Source organism: Ambystoma mexicanum, chromosome 6q (genome assembly GCF_040938575.1).
Source record: "Ambystoma mexicanum isolate Mex_15411 chromosome 6q, UKY_AmexF1_1, whole genome shotgun sequence".
Lineage (NCBI taxonomy): Eukaryota > Metazoa > Chordata > Amphibia > Caudata > Ambystomatidae > Ambystoma > Ambystoma mexicanum.
The window spans coordinates 155,251,995-155,273,983 of NC_090937.1; the positions used below are offsets into that span (position 1 = coordinate 155,251,995).

A 21,989-nucleotide genomic window follows, 5' to 3' on the forward strand; every position below is an offset into this window, starting at 1 on the left:
AATCTTTGCTGGTGGACGAGAGAAAATCTACTGAAGGGGGAACCCTTCTACAATCCAGAGATATAGGTGATTATCACAACGGATACCTCTCTTGCTGGGTTGAGGGGTCGGGGGGGGGCACTACCTTCATCACACAGCTCAGGGTCTGTGGTGTAGCGCGACAGCTCAGAACCACATCAATCTTCTCGAATTTCTGGCAGTATTCAAGGCGCTTCAGGTGTTCGAATCCCAATTAATGAACCAACCTGTACAGCACTACAACAATGTTTTATATAAAGAAACAAGGGGGCACACGTTCTCCAAATCTGTCTAAACTTGCACAGCAAATCTGGAAATGGGCACTCAAACGGAAGATATTCCTATCGTCGCAGCTCGTTCCAGGGGAACTCCACTCTCTCACAGACTCATTGAGCAGAGATGCCCCTACCAGAAGAACACGAGTGGCAACTTCACGCAGAGGTAATAGAACATCTCTTCTCTCTATGGGGTTTCCCCACAATAGACTTGTTCGCTACAAGCGAAAACAAGCAATGCCCAGACTTCGCGTCTATATTTCCCCAGCCAGGATCCAAGGGAACACCCTATGGATGAACTGGTCAGGGGGTAATTTGCTTACGCTTACCCCCAACACCTCTTTTGAGGAAAGTGGTGAACAAGATCCACAAGGAACAGGCGACGCTCATGCTAGTTGCTCCTCTGTGGGCAAGACAACCCTAGTATCCACATCTGCGCAAACTGGCGATGTGCGATCCCATTAAACTCCTGTGCCTGTACAATCTGCTCACCCAGCACGGGGGACTACCCTCTACCTCACTCAATGACCTTGGCAGCATGGCTCCTGAAGTCCTAGTTTGGACATCTTAATCCGCCTTAAAGATGTATAGATATCAACCTAACACTAGACACTATTATTTTGACAAGTGGAGAAAATTTGTATTTTGGTGCCTGTCTAAACAAAGTAACCCCATTGAATGTACTCCTTCCCACATTCTTACATATATGCTCCACTTACTGGGTGCAGGGTTAATGTTCAACTCCTTGAAGGTCCACCTGGCGGCTTTGTCAGCTTACACCACTTCCCACCATAAGATCTCATGGTGGAAGGTACCGGTAATCAAAGCATTCATGGGGGGAGTAAAGAGTCTCCACCCTCCAATCTCAAACCCGCCGCCAGAATGGGATCTCAATGTTGTACTAGCTAAGCTCATGGGCCCCACCCCCCTTACGAGCCGATGCACAAGTCTAGTCTCAAACACCTAACTTAAAAAACGTCCTTCTTAGTGGCTATCACTTACATAAGAAGGGTTAGTGAAATACAAGCATTGTCCGTGCAGGATCCTTTCTTTGTTTTACACAAAGACAAGCTGATTTTACGTATTCGCCCTAGGTTCTCCCCTAAATTAATTTCCAAATTTCATGTAAACCAGTCAATCAAGCTACTGGCTTTCTTCCAGGAACCCAACCGCTCAGCTGAGGTCAAACTCCCCACACTGGATGTGAGGAGGGCGGTCCTCTACAATGTAGAGAAGACCAGACTGCTTAGGAAGACAGATCAACTGTTTGTCTCCATAGCGCCAGGCAGAGAAGGTGACTGCATTAAAAAAAATGCCATCTCTTGCTGAATAGTCCGATGTATCCAACTGTGCTATTCCCTATCAAATAAGACGCTGTCTTTTACACCCAGGGCTCACTCCACAAGAGGGACAGGAGCCACCCTGGCTTTCATTGCAAATGTCCTTTTAGACAGTATTTGCAAAGCAGTTACATGGAGCTCAATACATACTTTCACTCAGCACTACTGCATTGACACGGATTCCAAGACCGATACACAAGTGGGACAAGCAGTTCTAAGACATTTGTTCGCTCATGAACCTTCTCACATCCCACCTCCTTCCACTGCTCGCTAATCTATGCCCAGCATGTGATCTAAGCAGATTCCACAAGCCTCAGAAGGGATACATTACTCGCTGTAATCGTATTTCTGATGCTTGTATCTGCTTGGATTCGCATGTGCACACCCTTCCTCCCCTTGGAGAGAAGGTGCATGGATGCTTTATGAGCTTGTCTGATATATATCTGATTGGATACACCTGTACTCGCGCTACACTTCATGCTACCTCATGTCAGAAACAAAACAATCTTAGGGACCTTGACGTGTCAAGGGCGCATGGGTACAGTGGAGGTCACACTAGGGATAGTATTACTGGCACGCCCTGTCGACGTCCCTTTTCGAGTTTCGAAAACTACTCCAGAGCTTCCACTAGGTGTCGGCCTATGCATAGCAAAGTTTAAATATAGTTACTCTTTCTGTCCTTTATTCTTCCGACATCATTCATCGACGCGGTAGAAGATTGAAGATAAAGGACAAGACAACGCTGTCGGACGACGTAAAGTTTAGACTGACTCTTGGCCGTGGAAGGCCCACCGGGCCTAGGCACATACAGTAGGGAGAGTGGAGTGGGGGAGGGGGGTGGCCATTGAACAATGTATTTTCCCACCCTTTCCATTTATCGCCCGGCTGCCTTTCCCAAACGTGGATAAGACGCCCTTTAAATTCTGCCCCACATGTAACAAAAAGTTTGTGGATCGACAGAGTGTGCAACTTGTGTTTGAACCGTGACCACGACGTAGGGCACTGTTGAGCGTGCAAGGTCTTTAAACCGAAGACTCTTCGAGATCGCAGAACAAAACTCTGGGCCCATCACGCCATGCAGGCCGAGGCCGCCATGGATGTGGAGGGAGCCTCCAGTGATGGCAGCATGGCTGTCTTCTTGGACGGTGAGGGCGAAAGGGAACATTTAAGTTCCCAAGTGCAAGCCCCCGACCCTAGTACGCAGGCCAGCGGCCCTGTTGTGGGGATGACACCCGGCATCAAAAGCACTTCCTCTACTCACACTAAGCACACACCCCGCGGCGATGTGTCGGCACCGCCAAACGTATGCCCAGATACGGCGTCTAGGGGGAGATCAGTAGATTCCCTGTACTCTGGGCACTCAATATCCTGGTCGTCCCAAGACAGGCCCCATAAGAGAAAGGACACCACCCATAAAACTCCTTTGACCGAACGTCGACAGACGAGGCGGAGGTCCCTTCCAATGCCGAAACTCAACATATTGCGTCGAAACAAACTTGAAAGTCCAAAAACACAGGGTTATCTCACCTGGTGAAGAAACATGTCCCAGAAGGACTGTTTAAGCCTTCTAATTCCAAAAAAACCTTACTCAGAAAGCTCGCATTATAGAGACAAATCTCATAAGAACAAAGACAAGGTTCACAGGGACAAGTCTACCCCTTCAAAAGTAATTGTAACTGTCCCACAGGAAGGGAAATAAGAGGGTTGTAACACTCATCTGGTATCCACAGGGACGTCACTCAGCCTGTTCTGACCTCTTACGACCTCAAACCCTTCCCTGGAGGCTATACGACTGGAGACTGGGCCTGAAACACAGGATTGTTAGAGTTTAACTCCCTATTGTATCTGTGTGCTTGAACCCCTTCTTCCCCGGGGTCCAACCCTTCCCTTTGATCCACAGCTCACAGCGCGTTGATTGATGCAGGCTCGTTGCTGCCTAGTTACCTGTCGGACTCTTGCCAGTGAAGTAAGTATGAGTCTTTTGAACAGTTCTCTAACTTCGTTCCTTTCTTTCCTTAGATGATGGCTGGCGTCCGGGGATGGCGGCGTGCTGCTGAGATGAGTAGCGCTGAAGATGAGTGAGAGCGCGATGCACCCCTTTCGTATTTGCATTGAACTGAGTTCTTTTTCTGTGTCTTTTAGGTGGCGTGACGTTTTCAGTGTGGATGCCGGTTATGAAGAACAAATGCGGTGGGTAAGCGCGGTATGCGGCGCCTCTAGATGTTTCCACGCTAACCTGGAGTGTCTTTTCCCTCTTGCAGATGGATGAGAAGTTCCAGAGACAGAGTTCCCCCAGAGCGGCTAGGATTCAGGTAAGCGTTTGAAGCTCGTACAGTATTTAAAAATAAGCGAAGATTTGCAGAATGCTTACTAGTGCCTTTTTCTGTTCTTTTCCCTTTTCCTTAGGAAGCGGCGTGCCGGGAAGGGAATGACACCACCGAAGATGCCCGCAGAACAGGAGCGATGAATGATGGGCAGAAACGCCGCAAGGTAAGGCTGTTCCTAACGGTGTTCTTGTTCTTGCAGGAGCTAAGCGCAGAAGAAAGATGCAGGCCTACTGGAGACCGATCCGAACACGGTGAGTGTCACGCTGCAGGTGCAGAAAACGCAAAGCATGTTTCTCAGCCTGGGTGTGGCTTAAATAGTCTCTGGGTATCCCAGGTGTCTCTGGGCTGAACCACACCCAAAAGACTAGACCGCACATGCAGTTCTGGGAACCGAAATATGTGGGGGCATCCATCTTGTCCCCATCAATGCACTACAAGTCCAATCCCCAATGTTACCCTATGGGAATGAGTGAGTCTGGTGCCACAAGCGCCAAGTCTGACTCCAAGTGGGTCTTTGGATGGATTGAGTGGCCCTTGAGGGCCATGTAGGTGGTCGTGGCCTGGCTCCAGCCTGACATCCTGGAGGGCTGGGGACATGAGGGGCAGGAATCATGACAGCACTCTTCCCCCGCCCCCCTCCCCCTCTGCCCCCCCTCTCTCCAAGGCCCCCTCTCAAGGTGGCTCTTCTGTCTGGTTTGGTTGGATGGTTTTGATGAAATCGTCTAAGCAAGCGAGGTGCATGGATGTACTCACAAGGCTGCCATGTCCTGTCTTGTGGACCATACCCCTTCCAGTCTACTAAGTAGTATAATTTGGATCTGACATACTTTGAATCTAGGATGTCCTTGACTTCGAATTCTAGCTCCCCTGGCGACTACTACTGGCTGCGGTGGCATTGCTACCCGGGTCCCAGGTTGAACAGGTTTAAGGAGAGACACGTGGCACACAGGATGAATCTGCATGTTTGACGGCAAAGCTAGTCTGACCGCCACAGGATTTATCACGGAGGTGACTGTGAATGGACCCAGGTATCTTGGACGGAAACTTTGGGCTCCTTTAATGGGCACTTGTTTAGACGCCAGCCAGACTTTGTCTCCGACTTGGTAGTTGGGGGCCTTTGCTCGGTGTTGATCAGCAAACTTCTTTTGGCGATTCTTAGCTTGAAGTACGTGTTCAGCTGCCCTTTTAAAGGTTTGAGAAATGGTCGTGTGCAAGGTTTTGACTGCTGGCATTTCCAGGGTTGTAGGAACATCCAACTCAGAAGTACGTGGGTGCCTGCCATACATGGTATAAAAGGGTGTCTGCCCAGTGCTGGTGTGTAGGGAATTATTAGAAGCATATTCAGCTATCCATAATAGGTCAAACCAGCTTCCTTCAGCTTGGTGTAACATGCAACGCAGATACTGCTCGAGCGTCTGATTTGTCCTCTCAGTTTGACCATCCGTTTGGGGATGTTGACTGGTGGATAGCCGGATGTCGATCAGGGCTATAGAGCAGCATTTTCTCCAGAAGTCGGATACGAATTGAGTACCTTGGTCTGAGACCAAAACTGAAGGAAACCCATGGAGCCGTACGATGCCTTCAAGAAATACCTTTGCCAGAGTGGAAGCATTTGGGAGTCCCTTAAGAGGAATGAAATGTGCCATTTTTGAAAATAGGTCCACGACCACAACAATAGTGTTAAACCCTTGACTGGGTGGTAAGTCGGTAATAAAATCGAGGGACAACGTGTGCCAGGGTGCTGGTGGGATTTCCAATGGTTGTAATAGCCCAGCCGGTTTGAGCACACACTCCACAAGATAGGATGAATTGGATAATGTCTTTACGCCAAGTGGGCAACCAATAATTTCGTTTTACCTTGGCTAGGGTTTTAGCGATTCCGGGGTGGCCCTCGATCAAGGAATCATGATAACCGGACATGACTTGTTCTCGTAGTTCTTGGTTTGGTAAGAATAAATGATTCCTGAAGTAGGGCAACTGATCTTTTATCATGTAATGTTCTCCTTGTGCACTCCACGTTTGTAATTGCTCCGGACTCATCAGGTTTTGGATTTCTTCATGTAATTCTTTCTGAGTTATGGTTGCTGTGATTCCTAGGAGCTTGTCACTCGGGACAATTGCTTTTGGGTCAGGTGTCTGATACCCTTGCTCTTCCACCCCCATACGGGAAAGGGCATCGGCCTTCCCGTTTTTCACCCCTGGTCGAAATGTAATCACGTAGTCCTATTCAGCAAATAAAAGAGCCCAACGTAGTTATCGTGAGGATTGGGCCTTTGCTGTTTTTAGGTAGTTGAGGTTCCGGTGCTCAGTTATTACGGTGATTGTGCGTCTGGCGCCCAAGAGGTAATGTCGCCATGCCTTAAAGGCCGACTTAATGGCCAGGAGTTCTTTGTCTGTGATAGCGTAATTGAGTTCAGGGGGTGTGAATTTACGCGACCAGAAGGCAACAGGGTGTAACTGGCCCGTTTCGGAGTCCTTTTGTGAGAGGACGGCTCCCATAGCCATGCTTGAGGCATCCGTTTCCACCAGGTATGGGAGATCAGGGCGAGGGTGGTGTAAGATTGGGGCAGATGTGAATCTTGCTTTGAGTTCCTGGAAAGCCTCCTCCGCTTCTGTTGTCCACTCAAACTTTTGGTTGCTTTTCATAAGTAATGACGTGATGGGATGCACGATTTGCGAAAATCCTGGGATGAACCGGCGGTAGAAGTTTGCAAAACCCAGCGTACTTTGAACCCCCTTGAATGAATTTGGGGATGGCCAGTTCAGGATAGCATCTACCTTGTGTACATCCATTTGGATTCCATTCGGGCTGAGAATAAAGCCCAGGAATTCCACCTCGGCGACGTGGAATGAGCACTTTTCGAGCTTGGCGTAGAGCTGCTGTTGACTGAGTTTCTCCAATACGGATCGGACGTGTTTAACGTGGTCCTGCTTTGATGCGGAATATACTAGGATATCGATGTACACTAGAGCACAGACAACAATCAATTCCCGTAGGACATCGTTCATGAAGTATTGAAATACAGCAGGCGCATTGCAAAGGCCAAAGGGCATTACTTGATATTCATACAGGCCGTATTTGGTGCGAAAAGCGGTTTTCCATTCGTCCCCCTGTTTTACGCGAACAAGGTGATATGCCCCCTTCAGGTCTAGTTTTGTTTAGATTTGGGCATCTCTGACTTGATCAAGCAATTCAGGGATCAGTGGCAGGGGGGTAGCGATTTCTTATGGTAATCTGGTTCAGTGCGCGATAGTCGATGCACGTTCTCAAGTCCCCTTCCTTTTTTGGTACGAAGAATAGAGGACTGGCTGCTGGAGACTTCGAGGGACGGATGAAACCGTTGGCCAGGTAATGGTCAAGATAGGCCATCAGGTGCTGGTTTTCTGGTTCTGTGAGTGCGTAAATTCGCCCACAAGGGATTTGTGCGCTGGGTATCAAGTCGATTTGGCAATCGTATGGTCTATGCGGTGGCAGGGTATTAGCCTGTTCTTTGTGAAAGACATCTTGAAAGTCCTGGTATTCACTTGGTAGGGTGCCGATTGCCACAGTTGCAAGCGTGGAGGTTCTGGTGTCTATTGGTTGTTTCTCTTGGCGATAACATGTCTCGGGAAAGGCCAATTCTTTTGCTCGCCAATCGATTCGAGGATTGTGAGGTACCAACCATGGCATTCCCAAAATCAACCGGAACTGTGGTGCCTTAATGAGGTCGAAAACGATAGATTCTTGGTGTCCATCCTGGCACAGAAGGGTTAAAGCTGCAGTGCATTGGGATAGTGGACTAGAAGCTATTTCCGTGCCGTCGACAGTGGTAACAGTGTCGGTTGTTGATTTAGGGCGTAACGGAAGCCCCATATTTTCCGCAAGATCCTGGTCGATGTAATTCCCAATGGCTCCACTGTCTATGTACGCTCTTACTGCGTGCATCCGAGATGGTTATTGGTGATTGATCAAGACCACAGAATGGGAGGTCTCTAGTTCACTTTCTTTGCTCGACAAGTGGACCCCTACACTTGCCGGGCTGGGGAGTTTTCCGATTCCTTGATGGTATCTTCCTTGTCCGTGGCCCCTACCGTCCTCCTCGGTGGCTTCACAGGGCACTCTTTAAGGAAATGAGCTGACCTTCCACAGTACAGACATAACTGCTGCTGTCTCCTTTTATCCCTTCACGCTTTAGTCAAGGTGGATCTGACCCCCCCCCCTGATTTGCATTGGTTCTCCTGAACCTTCCGTTGTGCGGGCAATATTGTCCTTTGAACGCACATACATAGGGCGAGGGTCCGGTCTGGTTCGATCTGCTCTTCGGTCCTGCAACCTATGATCCAGTTGAACAACAAGGTCAATGAATTCTGAGCTGTCTTTCGGGGGGTTCACTACTTGTGCAAGAACATCCTTGAGCTTCCTCCGCAACCCCTGATGAAATAATGTGGTTCTCTTCTCCACTGGCCATTCTGCTTCAACTACGAGTTTATTGAACGTGGCTATGTATGTTAATAGGTCTTGATTCCCTTGGCGTAGGGACAGAAGTTCGTTGTCTAATGCCTGCCCATGAGTACGACGGGCGAACAGCTTTTCCATCGCCTGCTGAAAGCCCCTGAAGTCATGCAGCAAAGAATCGTCTTGGGCCACAAAGGGTACAGACCAGTCCGCGGCGCTACCACTCAGGAAGGATAGCACAAAAGCGACTCGTGATTGGTCATTTGGAAAGGCCCCTGGCCTACAAAGGAAGTGCAGGCGGCACTGGTTCATGAACGTTGAAAACCTCTTGGGATCCCCGTAAATCGTTCGGGCGGGGCCAAGGGAACTGCCCCAGGAAGTGTTATCTGAACGGGATTGGCTGATGGCGCTGGCATCGAGGGCACGCTTCCCGGCAATGGTGCATGCCCTGCTTGTGACTGGAGAAGTTGCTGGCTTAATTCATCAGTGCGTTCTTTGGCTACCATCAGCTCTCTCCTCAGGGTGTTGGTCTCCTGCCTGGCTGCATGTACTTCGGAACGTAGCTGCCCCAACATGTGGGCTAACTGGTTGGTTTCTGACGTTTCCATGACGCCCAGGTGGATTTTGATGTGAGTCTTTGCATTTTGTAACGCTCACCTGGTATCCACGGGGACGTCACTCAGCCTGTTCTGACCTCTTACGACCGCAAACCCTTCCCTGGAGGCTATTTAACTGGAGACTGGGCCTGAAACACAGGATTGGTAGAGTTTATATAGTCTCTGGGTATCCCAGATGTCTCTGGGCTGAACCACACCCAAAAGACTAGACCGCACATGCAGTTCTGGGAACCGAAATATGTGGGGGCATCCATCTTGTCCCCATCAATGCACTACAAGTCCATTCCCCAATGTTATCCCATGGGAGTGAGTGAGTGAGTCTGGTGCCACAAGCGCCAAGTCCGACTCCAAGTGGGTCTTTGGAGGGATGGAGAGGCCCTTGAGGGCCATGTAAGTGGTCGTGGCCTGGCTCCAGCCTGACATCTTGGAGGGCTGAGGGACATGAGAGGCAGGAATCATGACAGCGTTCCTTAAGTGAGGCCTTAAAGAATAAAGACCTACCTGCTCCTACACCCTAAGTCCCTGCCCTACCCTATCCGGGGGTCACCCCCAGCTCAGCCCTATGGTCAGCAGAGGACATAGATAGGGTGATGTCCAGAATTACTTTCTTTGCGCAAATTTCTTTGGAAAAAAACCCTCAGGCAATAGAACATTTTCAAATCACACCTCCTACTGCTCAGGTTTCGAGCTCTCAGCCCCTGTCTTCCACTGTCTTCATCCCAGCCACTGTCTTTATCCCAGCCACCAGCAAAAAGATATCGCACCTCTGCTGACCTTTATGACATCCATACAGACACTAAAGGGGATCATGAGGAAAAACAATACTATGATGTTGATAATGATGGAGATGATGAAGCAGAAGGGTATAATGTCTTCTCCAATTCAATAAGATTCCTCAGTCCCTGATTCTCCAATGGATAATCAGCCCTTATTCAATGACTTATTAATCAAAGCAGCTGATCACTTTAGTATTCAAACACAGGAGACTAAGCAAGACAAAGATTATGCCCAAGATATACTGGGAGACAAAAAAGCTGCTTCCCAGTTTATCTCCATCTTGAAGTTCGTACAGAGAAGAATCCAACCTTCACTGGAAACCAATCAAACCAGAGCAATAAACCCACAGATAAAAAAACGATTCTGCCCTGCGCCATCTGATCCTTTATGTATTAGGAGACAGCATAAGCCGGATTCGCTGCTTGTCACAACTATGCGAAAGAGGGCAGGTACACCACTAGCCTCCTCAGAAGCTCCCCCAGACAAGGAAAGCAAGAAGCTTTATACCATGGGGAGAAAAGTTGCAACCTCAGTAGCTTTTCAGGCTAGGATCGGCAACAACTACACGCTGTTGGGCAGCTATGACTGCCATAAATGGGGCGAGATTACGGCTCTTGTCGACTCAGCTCCCAAGCCTTTAAAGTCTAGACTTGCCCTAATGGCAGTGGAAGCAAAGCCACTGCCAGCAGCTTACTGAAGAACAACCTCGACGCAGCAGATAACGCAGACCGTATTATTGCGGAAGGAACCATTCTCAAGCGCCGCGATTGGCTTTGCCAATCGGGCTTCAAGCTTGAGACCCAGGCAACATTACTCAACATGCCTCTGGAACCAACCGTACTATTCGGCAAAGCGGTGGAGGAGGCTCTGAAATCAGCCAATGAGGAATATGATGCCCTCAAATCCCTTGGGCAACTTACCAATAAACAACCTGGACAAAGGGGAGGAAACAATTTTCGCAGTTTTCACGGCCAAAGTTCCCAACGAGGCTCAGGATACGGACAAAATCAAAATTCATCATGGCACAACCAGGGTCAAGCGTCCCTGGGTTATCCTGGAGACCAGTGCAGATCCTGCGGCCGGGGAACTTCCTTCACTTCTCTAGGTGGAGGAACGCCTCCCAAACAATGACAGCTTGTTACAGGTCCCCTCCTATGCCTCCCCAGTAGAGGGATGGATTTCACACTTCACCCATGCATGGGAGGGAATAACCACGGACAAGTGGATGTTATCTACAGTAGCGTGAGGTTATTGTGTGGAGCTCCTGGAAAAACCATCGAACCACCCCCCTGCGCCAAAGGAAGACGTCAAGAGAAGAACAATTCATCTTGATAGAAGTCAACGCGCTGCTCTTCAAGTAGGCCATTGAGATTGTTCCGTCCAATGAGGTAAATGAGGGTATTTATGCAACATACTTCCTTGTGCCAAAAAACAGATCTAGTTAGTATTAGACCTAAGCTCTGCAAACACTTGTAAAGCCACAAAGGTTCTGCATGACAGCACTACAAGAGGTAATTCCCTTGCTAAAACGGGGGTATTACATGACAACATTGGATATGAAAGATGCCTATTTTCATATTTCAGTGCTCCAGCACACAGCACATTCTTGTGGTTCAAAGTAGCGAACCACCACTACCAATTCAAGGTGCTACCCTTTGGAATAGCTTAAGCCCGAAGGGTATTCACCAAGGTACTGGCGGCACACCTGCGCAAGGAGGCAATCCCAATGTACCCCTACCTGGACGACTGGCTGATCACAGGAGAAATAACCCATCTTTTCAAACAAAACATGCAAAGAACCATACATCTCCTCTTTCAATTGGGCTTCTCGATAAACGAGAAAAAGTCAAGTCTTGTACCAAATACAAGAAGACAGTTCCTAGGAGCTGTATTAGATACAGAAACAGGCCTACTCCTTCCATCCATGGAAAGAGTGCAGAACATGCTTCGGCAAATACCCAAGTATCAAGCCAGTCTCCAGATAAGTGTACGCAAAGCAATGTGTTTGCTAGGCATGATGGCATTGTGCATAAATCTAGTCCCACACACACGTCTGCGCATGCGACCAATGCAGGCGTGGTTGGCGTAACAGTGGTCTCAGGCATGTGGTCAGTGGGACGATCTATTGGTCGTTTCGCCAACACTAGTTGAAAACCTTCACTGGTGGTCAAGAGGAAATCTGTTAAAGGGGAAAACCCATCCACGATCCAGAAGCACAAGCGATCGCCACAACAGACGCGTCACTCTCCAGGTGGGGGGCACATTACCTTCAGCACGCAGCACATGGTGTGTGGACTCACATCACGGCACAGAACCACATCAACCTGCTGGAACTACTAGCAGTATTGAAAGCACTTCAAGCTTTTGAATCGCAACTGACGAACCAGACAGTTCAAATTCTAACAGACAGCACCACTGCGATGCTCTACATCAACAAACAGGGGGGCACACACTCTTCAAGTCTGTCCAAGTTGGCGCAGAAAATATGGAGATGGGCACTCAGACGAGGGATATCTCTATCCTCCCAAAACATTCAGGGGTACTCTGCACTCTAGCAGACTCTCTGAGCACTGTTCCCCTACCAGAGGAATACAAGTGGCAACTAGACTTAAGCGTCGTAGACCACATCTTCTCTCACTGGGGTTACCCCACAATAGACCTGTTCGCTACAGGAGAAAACAAGCAATGCCCAGAGTTCGCGTCCATGTTCCCCCAGCCAGACTCCAAGGGGAATGCCCTATGGATGAACTAGTTGGGGAGATTAGCCTGCGTTCCCCCCTCCCACCCGACTCCATTCATGAGCAGGATAATGAACAAGATGCACAGAGAACAGATGACGCTCATCCTAGTTGCTCCCATGTGGTCGAGGCAACCGTGGTATCCACATCTGCGCAAACTGGCGATGTGCGATCCCATCAAACTTCTGTGTCGAACCAACTTGTTAACCCAACACGGGGGAGCAGTGCACCCACAACCACACTACATTAACTTGGCAGCATGGATCCTGAAGTCAGAGTTTGGTCACCTTAATCTTCCACACCGGTGCATGGATATCCTCAAGGAGGTACGAAAACCAAACACTAGGCACTGTTATTTCGACAAGTGGAGGAGATTTGTAATTTGGTGCCGCTCAAAATACACGCTATAGAATGTACACCTTCACACATTCTAAATTATATGCTCTACTTGTTAGATTCAGGGTTAGTATTCAACTCTATAAGGTCCACCTGGCGGCTTTTTCAGCCTATACCACCTCGCAAAGTAAAGTCTTGTGGTGGAAAATCCCAGTCATTAAGGCATTTCTGCAGGGAGTAAATGGACTCCACCCTCCAATTTCAAACCCACCGCCAGGATGGGATCTCAATGTAGTACTAGCAAAGCTCATGAGGCCCCCATTCGAGCCTATGCACAAGTCAAGTCTGAAACACCTGACATACAAGACTGCCTTCTTAGTGGCTATTGCTTCCATAAGAAGGGTTAGTGAATTGCAAGCATTGTCAGCGCAGGTCTCTTTCTTTATCATACACAAAGATAAATTGGTTTTACGTACTCATCCTAGGTTCTCCCCTAAGTTTATCTCCAAATTCCATGTGAACCAATATATTGAGCTTCCGGATTTCTTTCAGAATCCAACTAGCTTGGCTGAGTTAAAACTCCACACACTGGATGTGAGGAGGGCAGTCATTTACTACTTCAACAAGAGAAGACCACTTAGGAAAACAGATCAACTGTTTGTCTCCGTAGTAACAGACAGAGAAGGAGATCGCATTTCCAAAAATGCCATCTCCAGATGGATAGTCGGATGTATATAATTATGCTATTCATTATCAAACAAGACACTGCCTTTTACACAGAGAGCTCACTCCACACGGAGCACCAGAGCTACTCCTGGCTTTTATCGCGAATGTCCCCTTAGACAGCATTTGCAAAGCAGCTACATGGAGCTCAATACACATTTTCACTCAGCACTACTGCATTGACGCCCATTCCAAAGCAGATGCACAGGTGGGACAAGCGGTTCTAAAATATCTATTTGCTGCTGCTCCTTCTCACAACCCACCACCTTCTCCTAACACTGCTTGCTAATCTATGTATAGCATGTGATCTAAGCAGATTCCACAAGCCTCAGAAGGGATACATTACTCACCGTAATTGTATTTCTGATGCTTGTATCTGCTTAGATTGACATGCGCCCACCGTTCCTCCCCTGAGAGAAGGTGCATAGATGTTATATGAGCTTTCTGTTATCTATCTGCTTGGATACACCTGTACTCCCGCTACACTTCATACAACCTCATGTCAGAAACCAAACATTCTGAGGGACCTAGATGCGTGAAGGACCATGGGTACCGTGGACGTCACACTAGGGATAGTATTACTGGCACGCCCTTTCAACGTCCCCTTTCGAGTTTCGAATACAACTGTAATACTCTGCAGCTTCCACTAGATGTCAGCTTATGCATAGCATGTGAATCTAAGCATTTACAAGCATCAGAAATACGAATACATTACTCACTGTATCATATAATTCAATATTTTGGACAATTCTCCTTCGACCAAAGCTATTACCTTTCTTTTACATTTTCCACTTTAAATACTATCATGTGATTGAATCCTATTTCATGTTAAGAGCACTGTACTTTAATTGGTAGATAATTGCAAAGCTTTGAATATTTGGCTGCTTACTACCTTTTGTGATTATCACAAGTTATTCAGATGGTCAAAAATGTAATTTCTCAAATTTTCTTTTTTGGGGACAGAAATACCGCCTGGAAGTGGGCAGCCAAGCCATGGAACATCTTATTAACGTACTGCAGGCTGATCGGTAAGACTGTCATACACAATGTTAGTTGGTTACTTTACAGTCATTTAAGCAAACAATCGAAGTTGCATTTTGTATGTAGTTACTTTACAATTACATTTGTAATGTATTATGATACTTTTGTGTGATGATAATGCTGCTTCAGAATGCTTTCCTCTTGGTGTGCCCAGGGGACAGGGACATACAAGGCATATGATCAGATCATGGAGTAGTTTGATTGTGTTGCATGTATGGATGTGGAGTAAAACAAGTGTGTCTTTCATAGGTTTTTTGTATTTCATGTAATTTGTTATAGTGATGCAGTGGGAGATAAATTCAGACCGCAGTAGGGGGGAGTTTTACCTTGGTATCTGTTTTGTTTGTATGTGAAGACTGCGCAGTGGAGTTTCTATTAAAGGACATGCTAGTACATTGAATTTTTTTGTAGACAGAAGGATTTGAGATTGTCATGTTTCTTAGATGGCAGCCAGTGCAGTGTTTCCAAGTGTAAGGAAGGCATGGTATCAACAGTAGACGCACACAATTGTAAAAAACTTTATTTTGTAGTTTACTGTGGTTGGTGAAATTCATAACTGGCCCGAACTCTAAAATGGGAGTAGTCTCAACCATAAAATAAACAATACAGTCTAGTTTAAATAAAAAAAAGCCTATGCTAAGAAAACCTAACCTTTCCCTCCTTCTCAAATGACAAATGTGTAAAAAGAATACAAAAATGAAAAATAGTGTCTTTAAAAGAAATGTTAGAATGGCTTAGGTAACCACTCCCTTGCCCATGTTCAGAAGCACAGGGTCTTGAGAATTTCTTTAAAACAAGAATAGGTGGATGGTACAGCTCTATAAGTCTTGCACACTCTGGCTTGTTGGTACAATTCAACAGTTCAAGCTTGGGCTTCAAGCTTTTGACAGTCTAATCAATTCTTTAGGCGTCGTCCGCCTTACCACAAATACACAGTTCTGCTATTGGCTTTCACGTTGCCACTATTCAACACAGGCGTCCCTCGGCTGGGCTTGAGCCTGTCTTTCACTTTGTGGGGGTTCCCTTCCCCACATTCTGTCCTTATGTCTTTTTTTCTGTCGAAGACTTTAAAAACGGCAAGAATTTTACATAAACCTCTACATGACAACTTTGACCTCCTTTTTGACAATTTGACAATTACCTATCTTCACAAACAACAATGCTTCTTGGTACCCGTAGTTTCCTTATTCTCTTTCCTTGTGCCCTCTTGGCATATTTCAAAACTCATGTCCTTTTTACTGTTGCCCTCTTGGTGGTTTTCAAAGTTCTTATAGATTACTGACGGAGTGCTTGGCTGAGTGTTCGGTGTTTGCCAGTGGCTGGATTGGAGTGGCTTTTTTTGTGTTCATCGAAACTGGGAGGAGCCTACAACCTATTAAACATCAGCTTATAGCGGAGCGTGGCAGAGTGCTTGGTGTTCTGTGATCGATGGAGACTCGATGTAATTGATTCTCCCTTCAACCCTGAGAGTGTTGCTTACAGGATTAATCCCTAAAGACTGGAGGGTCGGTTAAGTCTGTAGGCTTATGCCATTTTTGAAATGTCACCCCGTATTCTCTGCTTTACAAACACACTGCCTTGGTGCATAACGGATGCAATTTATTCTCCCTCCTGTCCAGCATCTCGTCGAAGTGACTGTGGGCGCTTGTCGCCTTTGAGCTCCGATGCAATTATATAAAGTTGCATCTGTAATTTTGCCCCGTGTTCCACGTTTCACAACCAGGTCCTTTGGTGCTTTTCAGAACTGCAGTTGATAGACGGCAAGGATGTTGTTTTGTCGGGGTTGACTGTGGGCGTTTGATGGCTTTGAGCTCTGGTTGGACTACATAAAGCTGCATCTGTAGCCTGACAGTCTTCATCGAATACTGCCTTTTCACTCATGTAATATATTTCATTCTCTGTCCTTGTTTTGGTGCAGGCATTCACGCCTTTGAGCTCTGACTGGATTGCACCATCTCAAGTAAACTCCTCTGTATTTTCACCAGCTGGCGCAATGCATGAAATTGGGAGCGGGAAAAATTACCCGCTTGACAAGGCAAAACAGTATATCACAGACTCAGAGATGTTAATGGTTATGTCCCTCTCACTGCTCCTTTGTCTGGGTGACGTTGGTGAATTGGAAGGTCAAGGGGACTTGAACAAAGTCGGTGCCCGCACAGTAGAAATAAATCAGAATGCCCTCCCTCCCCCCTCCTGATTAGATTGTTGAGAAATTGCCAGAGGAGGGGGTAAAAAAGGGCCCCCAGAAAATTACTTTCTTCTTCCCCAAGCTTGCGAACAAAGGCTCTAGATGCATTAACTCAGTACCATCAAAAGGACTAGTGGCGGGGGACCCAGTATACCTCAAGGACATCAGTCGCCCCTCTCTGAGGATTGTCTCTGTTCAAAACATATCATCTCGTGATAATTCTATCAGTAGTAATTCTACTACTGTTGGTGATAAAAGGATGGGGAATGATTTTGATATAACACTCTTTAACACCCCCCCCCTTTTGAACTTCTAAGGCCCTTGCTTTCAAATTCAGTAAAGAACTTTTGTTGGCAAGCCCTGACGAACCAGACATTGGTAGAAATGAACCAAGTCCTATGTACTTTGGTATCCCTTTATGAGGGCATGAAAGGGGACATTAAGGTTAATTTCATTGTTTTACAGTCCTTGGTTGAAAAGATGGGCGATATACGGCTGCAATCATTTCAGGGGACCAAACATCCCCATTTTTACCTTTTGAAAACAAGAGTTGGGGATGTAGGGCAAAACTCCTGCCAGGCTCCAGTACAAACGTCTCTGGAGGTGGGGGCGGTCGTATAAGTTTGAAAAGTGAGGATAGAATTGACAACCCTGTTGGCTTGCAGGGTGAGAATCCTGTGAACATTGTGAAATGTGCACCTCTTAATTTGAGTACAGTTAAATCTATCATTCTCCAGCATGGGGTCTGGCATGGATTCACATGCTCATGAATATTCCCCGTCGTCAGGCTGGGAATCCTCGGTAAAGAAAAAAAACCAGTATCAGTTTCGTTTCTGATCTGTCTTTCGTAGTAATAACCAATCACTGGTCTCTGCGTCATACTGACCACAGCCAATGACTGCCCTCTACCTAAGCACCGCCTCTGGCAGCCATCTTCAGATTTTTACCGCACGTTCATGTGTTGGGATCCTCGTGCTATTGCTCTCGAGCGTTAGTGCTATTTTTTCACGTTTTTCTCAAAAACTTCTTTTTTTCGGTCAAAAGAGCCTCAAGCTCCACCGACTTTCCATCCGATCAACGGGGACCCGTGTCGGATTCGTCTGCGCCCCTCAAGGGTGAAGATTTCGTCGAGCTACGTTTTGGAGGACTCCAGAAGCTTCTCAGGCCCGGACATGGCCCAGGAGAAGGGAAGCTCGACGCCCGGAAAGCTGTTCAGGGTCTGCCCTGGATGCCAGCTGCAGAACGTCTTTAAGGAGGACGAACACTCCTTTTGTCTCTACTGCTTACATGAGGACAAGACGCACGTGGGGAAGGACTGTGCGTTTTGCGGCAATATGTCGGAGCGGACCATGAAGGACCGCCACCAACGCCTCGCCAACTGGCTGGAAGGGAAGAGCCCGTCAGGCGAGAAGAAGAGGAAGAAATCCGAGCGGTCTTCTAAGACCTTTGAGGATGCCCCGGCGACGGGGGTCCAACACAAGGCCAAGCACCGCGAGTCCGCTGGCACCGGGAGCGCCGAACGGTCGGGCTCTACGGGTGCCAGGCAGGGCGCACCCTCCCCGGCACCTTCAGCCACGAGCCAATGCTCTGGGTCGGGTAATAGGAAGGGCGAGCACCCGGCGAAGCTCCTGGAGAGGCCCCGGTCGAGCTCGAAGGCCCCATCGGAGGGGGAGCGAGGCAGTGTCTCCCCCTCAAGGATAAGGCGGTGAGCGCACCTAAGGTGGTGAAGGCCTTAATCCATCCGGCCAAGCCCTCTATCGATACTGTCGCGGCGGCCCTGGCTCAGCCTGTGGAGGCTACACCAGTGGTGGCGACCTCGGGGCTCAGAGTCTCCCTGCCACCTCGGAGGGAGTCCTCTTTTGTGCCCATCGATAGGACCCCCGTGAAATCCCCGGCGGGGAAGAAAAAGGGGGGGCAGGGCGTCGTCGTAGATTCGGCCTCAGAGGAAGAGCTGATCGAGGTCTTAAGCCACGGCCTTGGCGTGGATGAAGACCGGCCCGTCGGGATAGATCCCGACGCAGGTGACGACGACAGCGTCGAGGGTGACGACGGGGCCCCTGATCGCCCGTCGGATTCCCCTCTGCCAGCGCCGCAAGACAACTCGGCGGCCATTTTGTTGGCTATACAGTCCTTATGCTCAGAGATAAGGATGAGACTACCGTTGCCGACGGAGGAACCTCTCCCGTCGGGGGATCCTGAACCGGGACCTTCGGGTGTTCCCCCGCCCAAGAAGAGAAGGATTCACCCTCCACCTCCTTTTCAGCCGTCGCGACCCGTCCAGCCCTCCTCCCCGTCCACCCGAGGGGATGATACGGGGACTGACACGGCAGCGACGGGTACGGACGACGAGGTATACGACGAGGATCTCCCGTCGTCATCTCCCACCAGGGCTTCTCCGCCCGACGAGATTGGATCGTTCCACTCCATGATCGCCAGGGCATCCGAGCTTTTCCAGCTCTGCCCTGAGGAGAAGAAAAAGGAAGGATTCCTTTATCAACGGCGCGAGGCCAAGAGGAAGACGGGAAGACGGTCCTCGCGGTGCCTCTACTGGACGACATTTGGGATGAGGGCCTCGCCCTCCTCAAGAACCCTTCCACGACGCCAGCTAGAAGAGACCGGTACGAGAAGAATTACCGGGTCCCGGACGCGGCCCCCCTGTGCCTCCGGGCGCAGCCTACCCCGGACTCCGTCGTCTCCGCGGCGGCCAGGAAGAAAGCGGGGGGGGGGGTGCGGCCTCCACATCGGCTTCCCCACCGGACGGCGAGGGAAAGAAATTGGACGCGATGGGACGCAGGGTCATCTCGTCGGCAGCGACGACGATTAAAGCGGCCAACGCCTTGGCTATCGTGGCCCGCTACGACAGGGAGCTATGGTACAGACTGGCTCCCCTGCTGGACTTCCTACCGGACGACAAGAGGGCGGATGCCCTGGAGATCCTACAGGAAGGTGAGGTGGCGTCGGACCACGCCATCACTATTGCGACGGACATCGCCGACACTGGGTTTCGCCAGTTGGGCAACGGCGTGTGCCTTAGGCGGCATGGATGGCTCAAGGCTACGGACTTCCGTCAAGACGTACAGACCAGAGTCCTGGACATGCCGTTCGATGGGAACAACCTGTTTGGGAAAACAGTGGACGATTCCCTCCAGGCCATTAAAGCGGACACTGAGACGGCCCGGGCCCTTTGGGTTCTGCAACGACGGATGCCCTTTCGGAGCAGCGGAGGCAAGGGCGCCTCCAAAGGTTCCGGCGGCGGTTTCTCCACCTACCGTCAAGCGCCCGCTCGTCGTCTCAGGAGGCCTACAGAGGACGAGGCAAGTCTGGCGGACCCCGCCGTCGTCGCCAAGGAGGTCAAGGCGGCAAAGCCTCGTCGAAACAGGATTGAACCGGCCATGGGGTCGGGCCCCCACCAAAGCACCCCGGTGGGAGGCCGGCTGGCGGGCTTCGTCAGCGTGTGGGAGTCCATCTCCACCGACCGTTGGGTGCTGGACGCCTTAGCCCGGGGCCACGCGCTCGAGTTTCAAAGAAGGTGCCCGCGCGTCCCCCCCGTGGCCAGGAAAGAGCTTCACGTCCCTCAGCTTCTCCTGGAGGTAAAGGCGTTGCTCAGGAAGGGCGCCATCGAACTCGTCCCAAAGAGGCTTCGGGGCTCCGGAGTTTACTCGAGATACTTCCTCGTGAAGAAGAAGACGGGAGGATGGCGCCCCATCCTAGATCTGCGACGTCTGAACAAGTTCATCAAGGCGCAGAAGTTCCGGATGGTCACCCTCCAGCACGTCCTGGGTCAGCTGGAGGAAGGAGACATCCTGTCGTCGTTGGATTTGGAGGATGCCTACTTCCATATTCCCATCCTAAGGGGGCACCGAAAATTCCTCAGGTTTGTGGTCCAAGGGCGTCACTACCAGTTCAAAGCCCTCCCCTTCGGACTACGGTCGGCACCCAGGGTATTTACCAAGTGCCTTGCACCGGTGGCGGCGCAGCTGCGCCGCGAGGGGATCCACGTCTACCCCTACCTGGATGACTGGCTCATCCGAGCCAAGACGAGGTAGCTCGCCGTGGAGCACACGGCAAGGACCGTCCAACTTTTCACGGACCTGGGATTCTCCGTGAATTACGCCAAGTCCCACCTGGTACCCGCGCAAAACGCACTGTTTCTGGGAGCGAAGCTCGACACAGTGTCCCTTCTGGCCTCCCCGTCGGAGGAAAGGACCAGGTCCATCCTGGGCAAGGTACAGCGGATGTTGGTTTCCGACGCGGCCAAGGTGAGGTCCATCAAGTCCCTCCTCGGAATGATGTCTTCTTGCATCTACCTCATTCCCATGTGCAGGCTCCGGATGCGCCCGTTGCAGGAGTTCCTGGACGCGCGCTGGATCCAAACGACGGGCGGCTTCGAGGAGAGGATCACACTCGACGAGAGTTTCCGCCGAGCGGTCAGGTGGTGGGGCACCCGCGCGCATCTGACGGCGGGCATGGACTTCCAGACCCCAGACCACCAGGAGACAGTGACCACGGATGCCTCCCTGGAAGGGTGGGGAGCGCACACCGAAAATCTGCACGGGAGAGGCCTCTGGCTCCCGATGGAGAAGTCCCTCCATATCAACGTCCTGGAGCTCCGTGCAGTGTTCTGGGCCCTCAGGTCTTTCCTTCCGTCCCTCAAGGGCAAGGTGGTGAGGATCTTCACCGACAACACCACCACCATGTTTTACATCAGGAAACAGGGCGGAACCAGGTCCCCAGCACTGTCCAAGGAGGCGCAGGACCTGTGGCATTGGGCCGTCGCCCAAAGGATGTTTCTGGTGCCGTTTCATCTGGCAGGGATAAAAAACACCATCGCCGACTCACTCAGCAGGGAGCTGCGCTCGTGCCACGAGTGGGAACTACGGCAGGAACTAGTGGATCGCCTCTTCCGACGGTGGGGCACACCCCAGATCGACCTGTTTGCGACGGCGACGAACTCCAAGTGCCGGAGGTCTGCCAGCAGGTTTCCCCAGGCGAGGAGCATGGGCGATGCTTTCTCGTTCCCCTGGGAGGGCCTGTTCCTCTACGCGTTCCCTCCTTTGCCACTGCTAATCTGGCTCGTCAACCAGCTCAAGAGGTCACGGTGCAGGATGATCCTCGTCGCACCTGCGTGGCTGAGGCAGATATGGTTCCCGGACCTTCTGGACTTATCAGCGTCC

General features: G+C 49.9%; 1 protein-coding gene across 2 annotated transcripts in view; it reads left to right on the plus strand.

Moving 5' to 3' along the window:
* The window catches only part of USO1 (USO1 vesicle transport factor), a 1,608,467-nt gene that overhangs the window by 224,525 nt on the left and 1,361,953 nt on the right, over window positions 1–21,989 (plus strand). For both annotated transcript variants that reach the window (XM_069630579.1, XM_069630578.1), the window contains exon 3: window positions 14,550–14,614. In XM_069630579.1, the coding sequence (XP_069486680.1) occupies window positions 14,550–14,614 (65 nt within the window). The remainder of the gene's footprint in view (window positions 1–14,549; window positions 14,615–21,989) is intronic.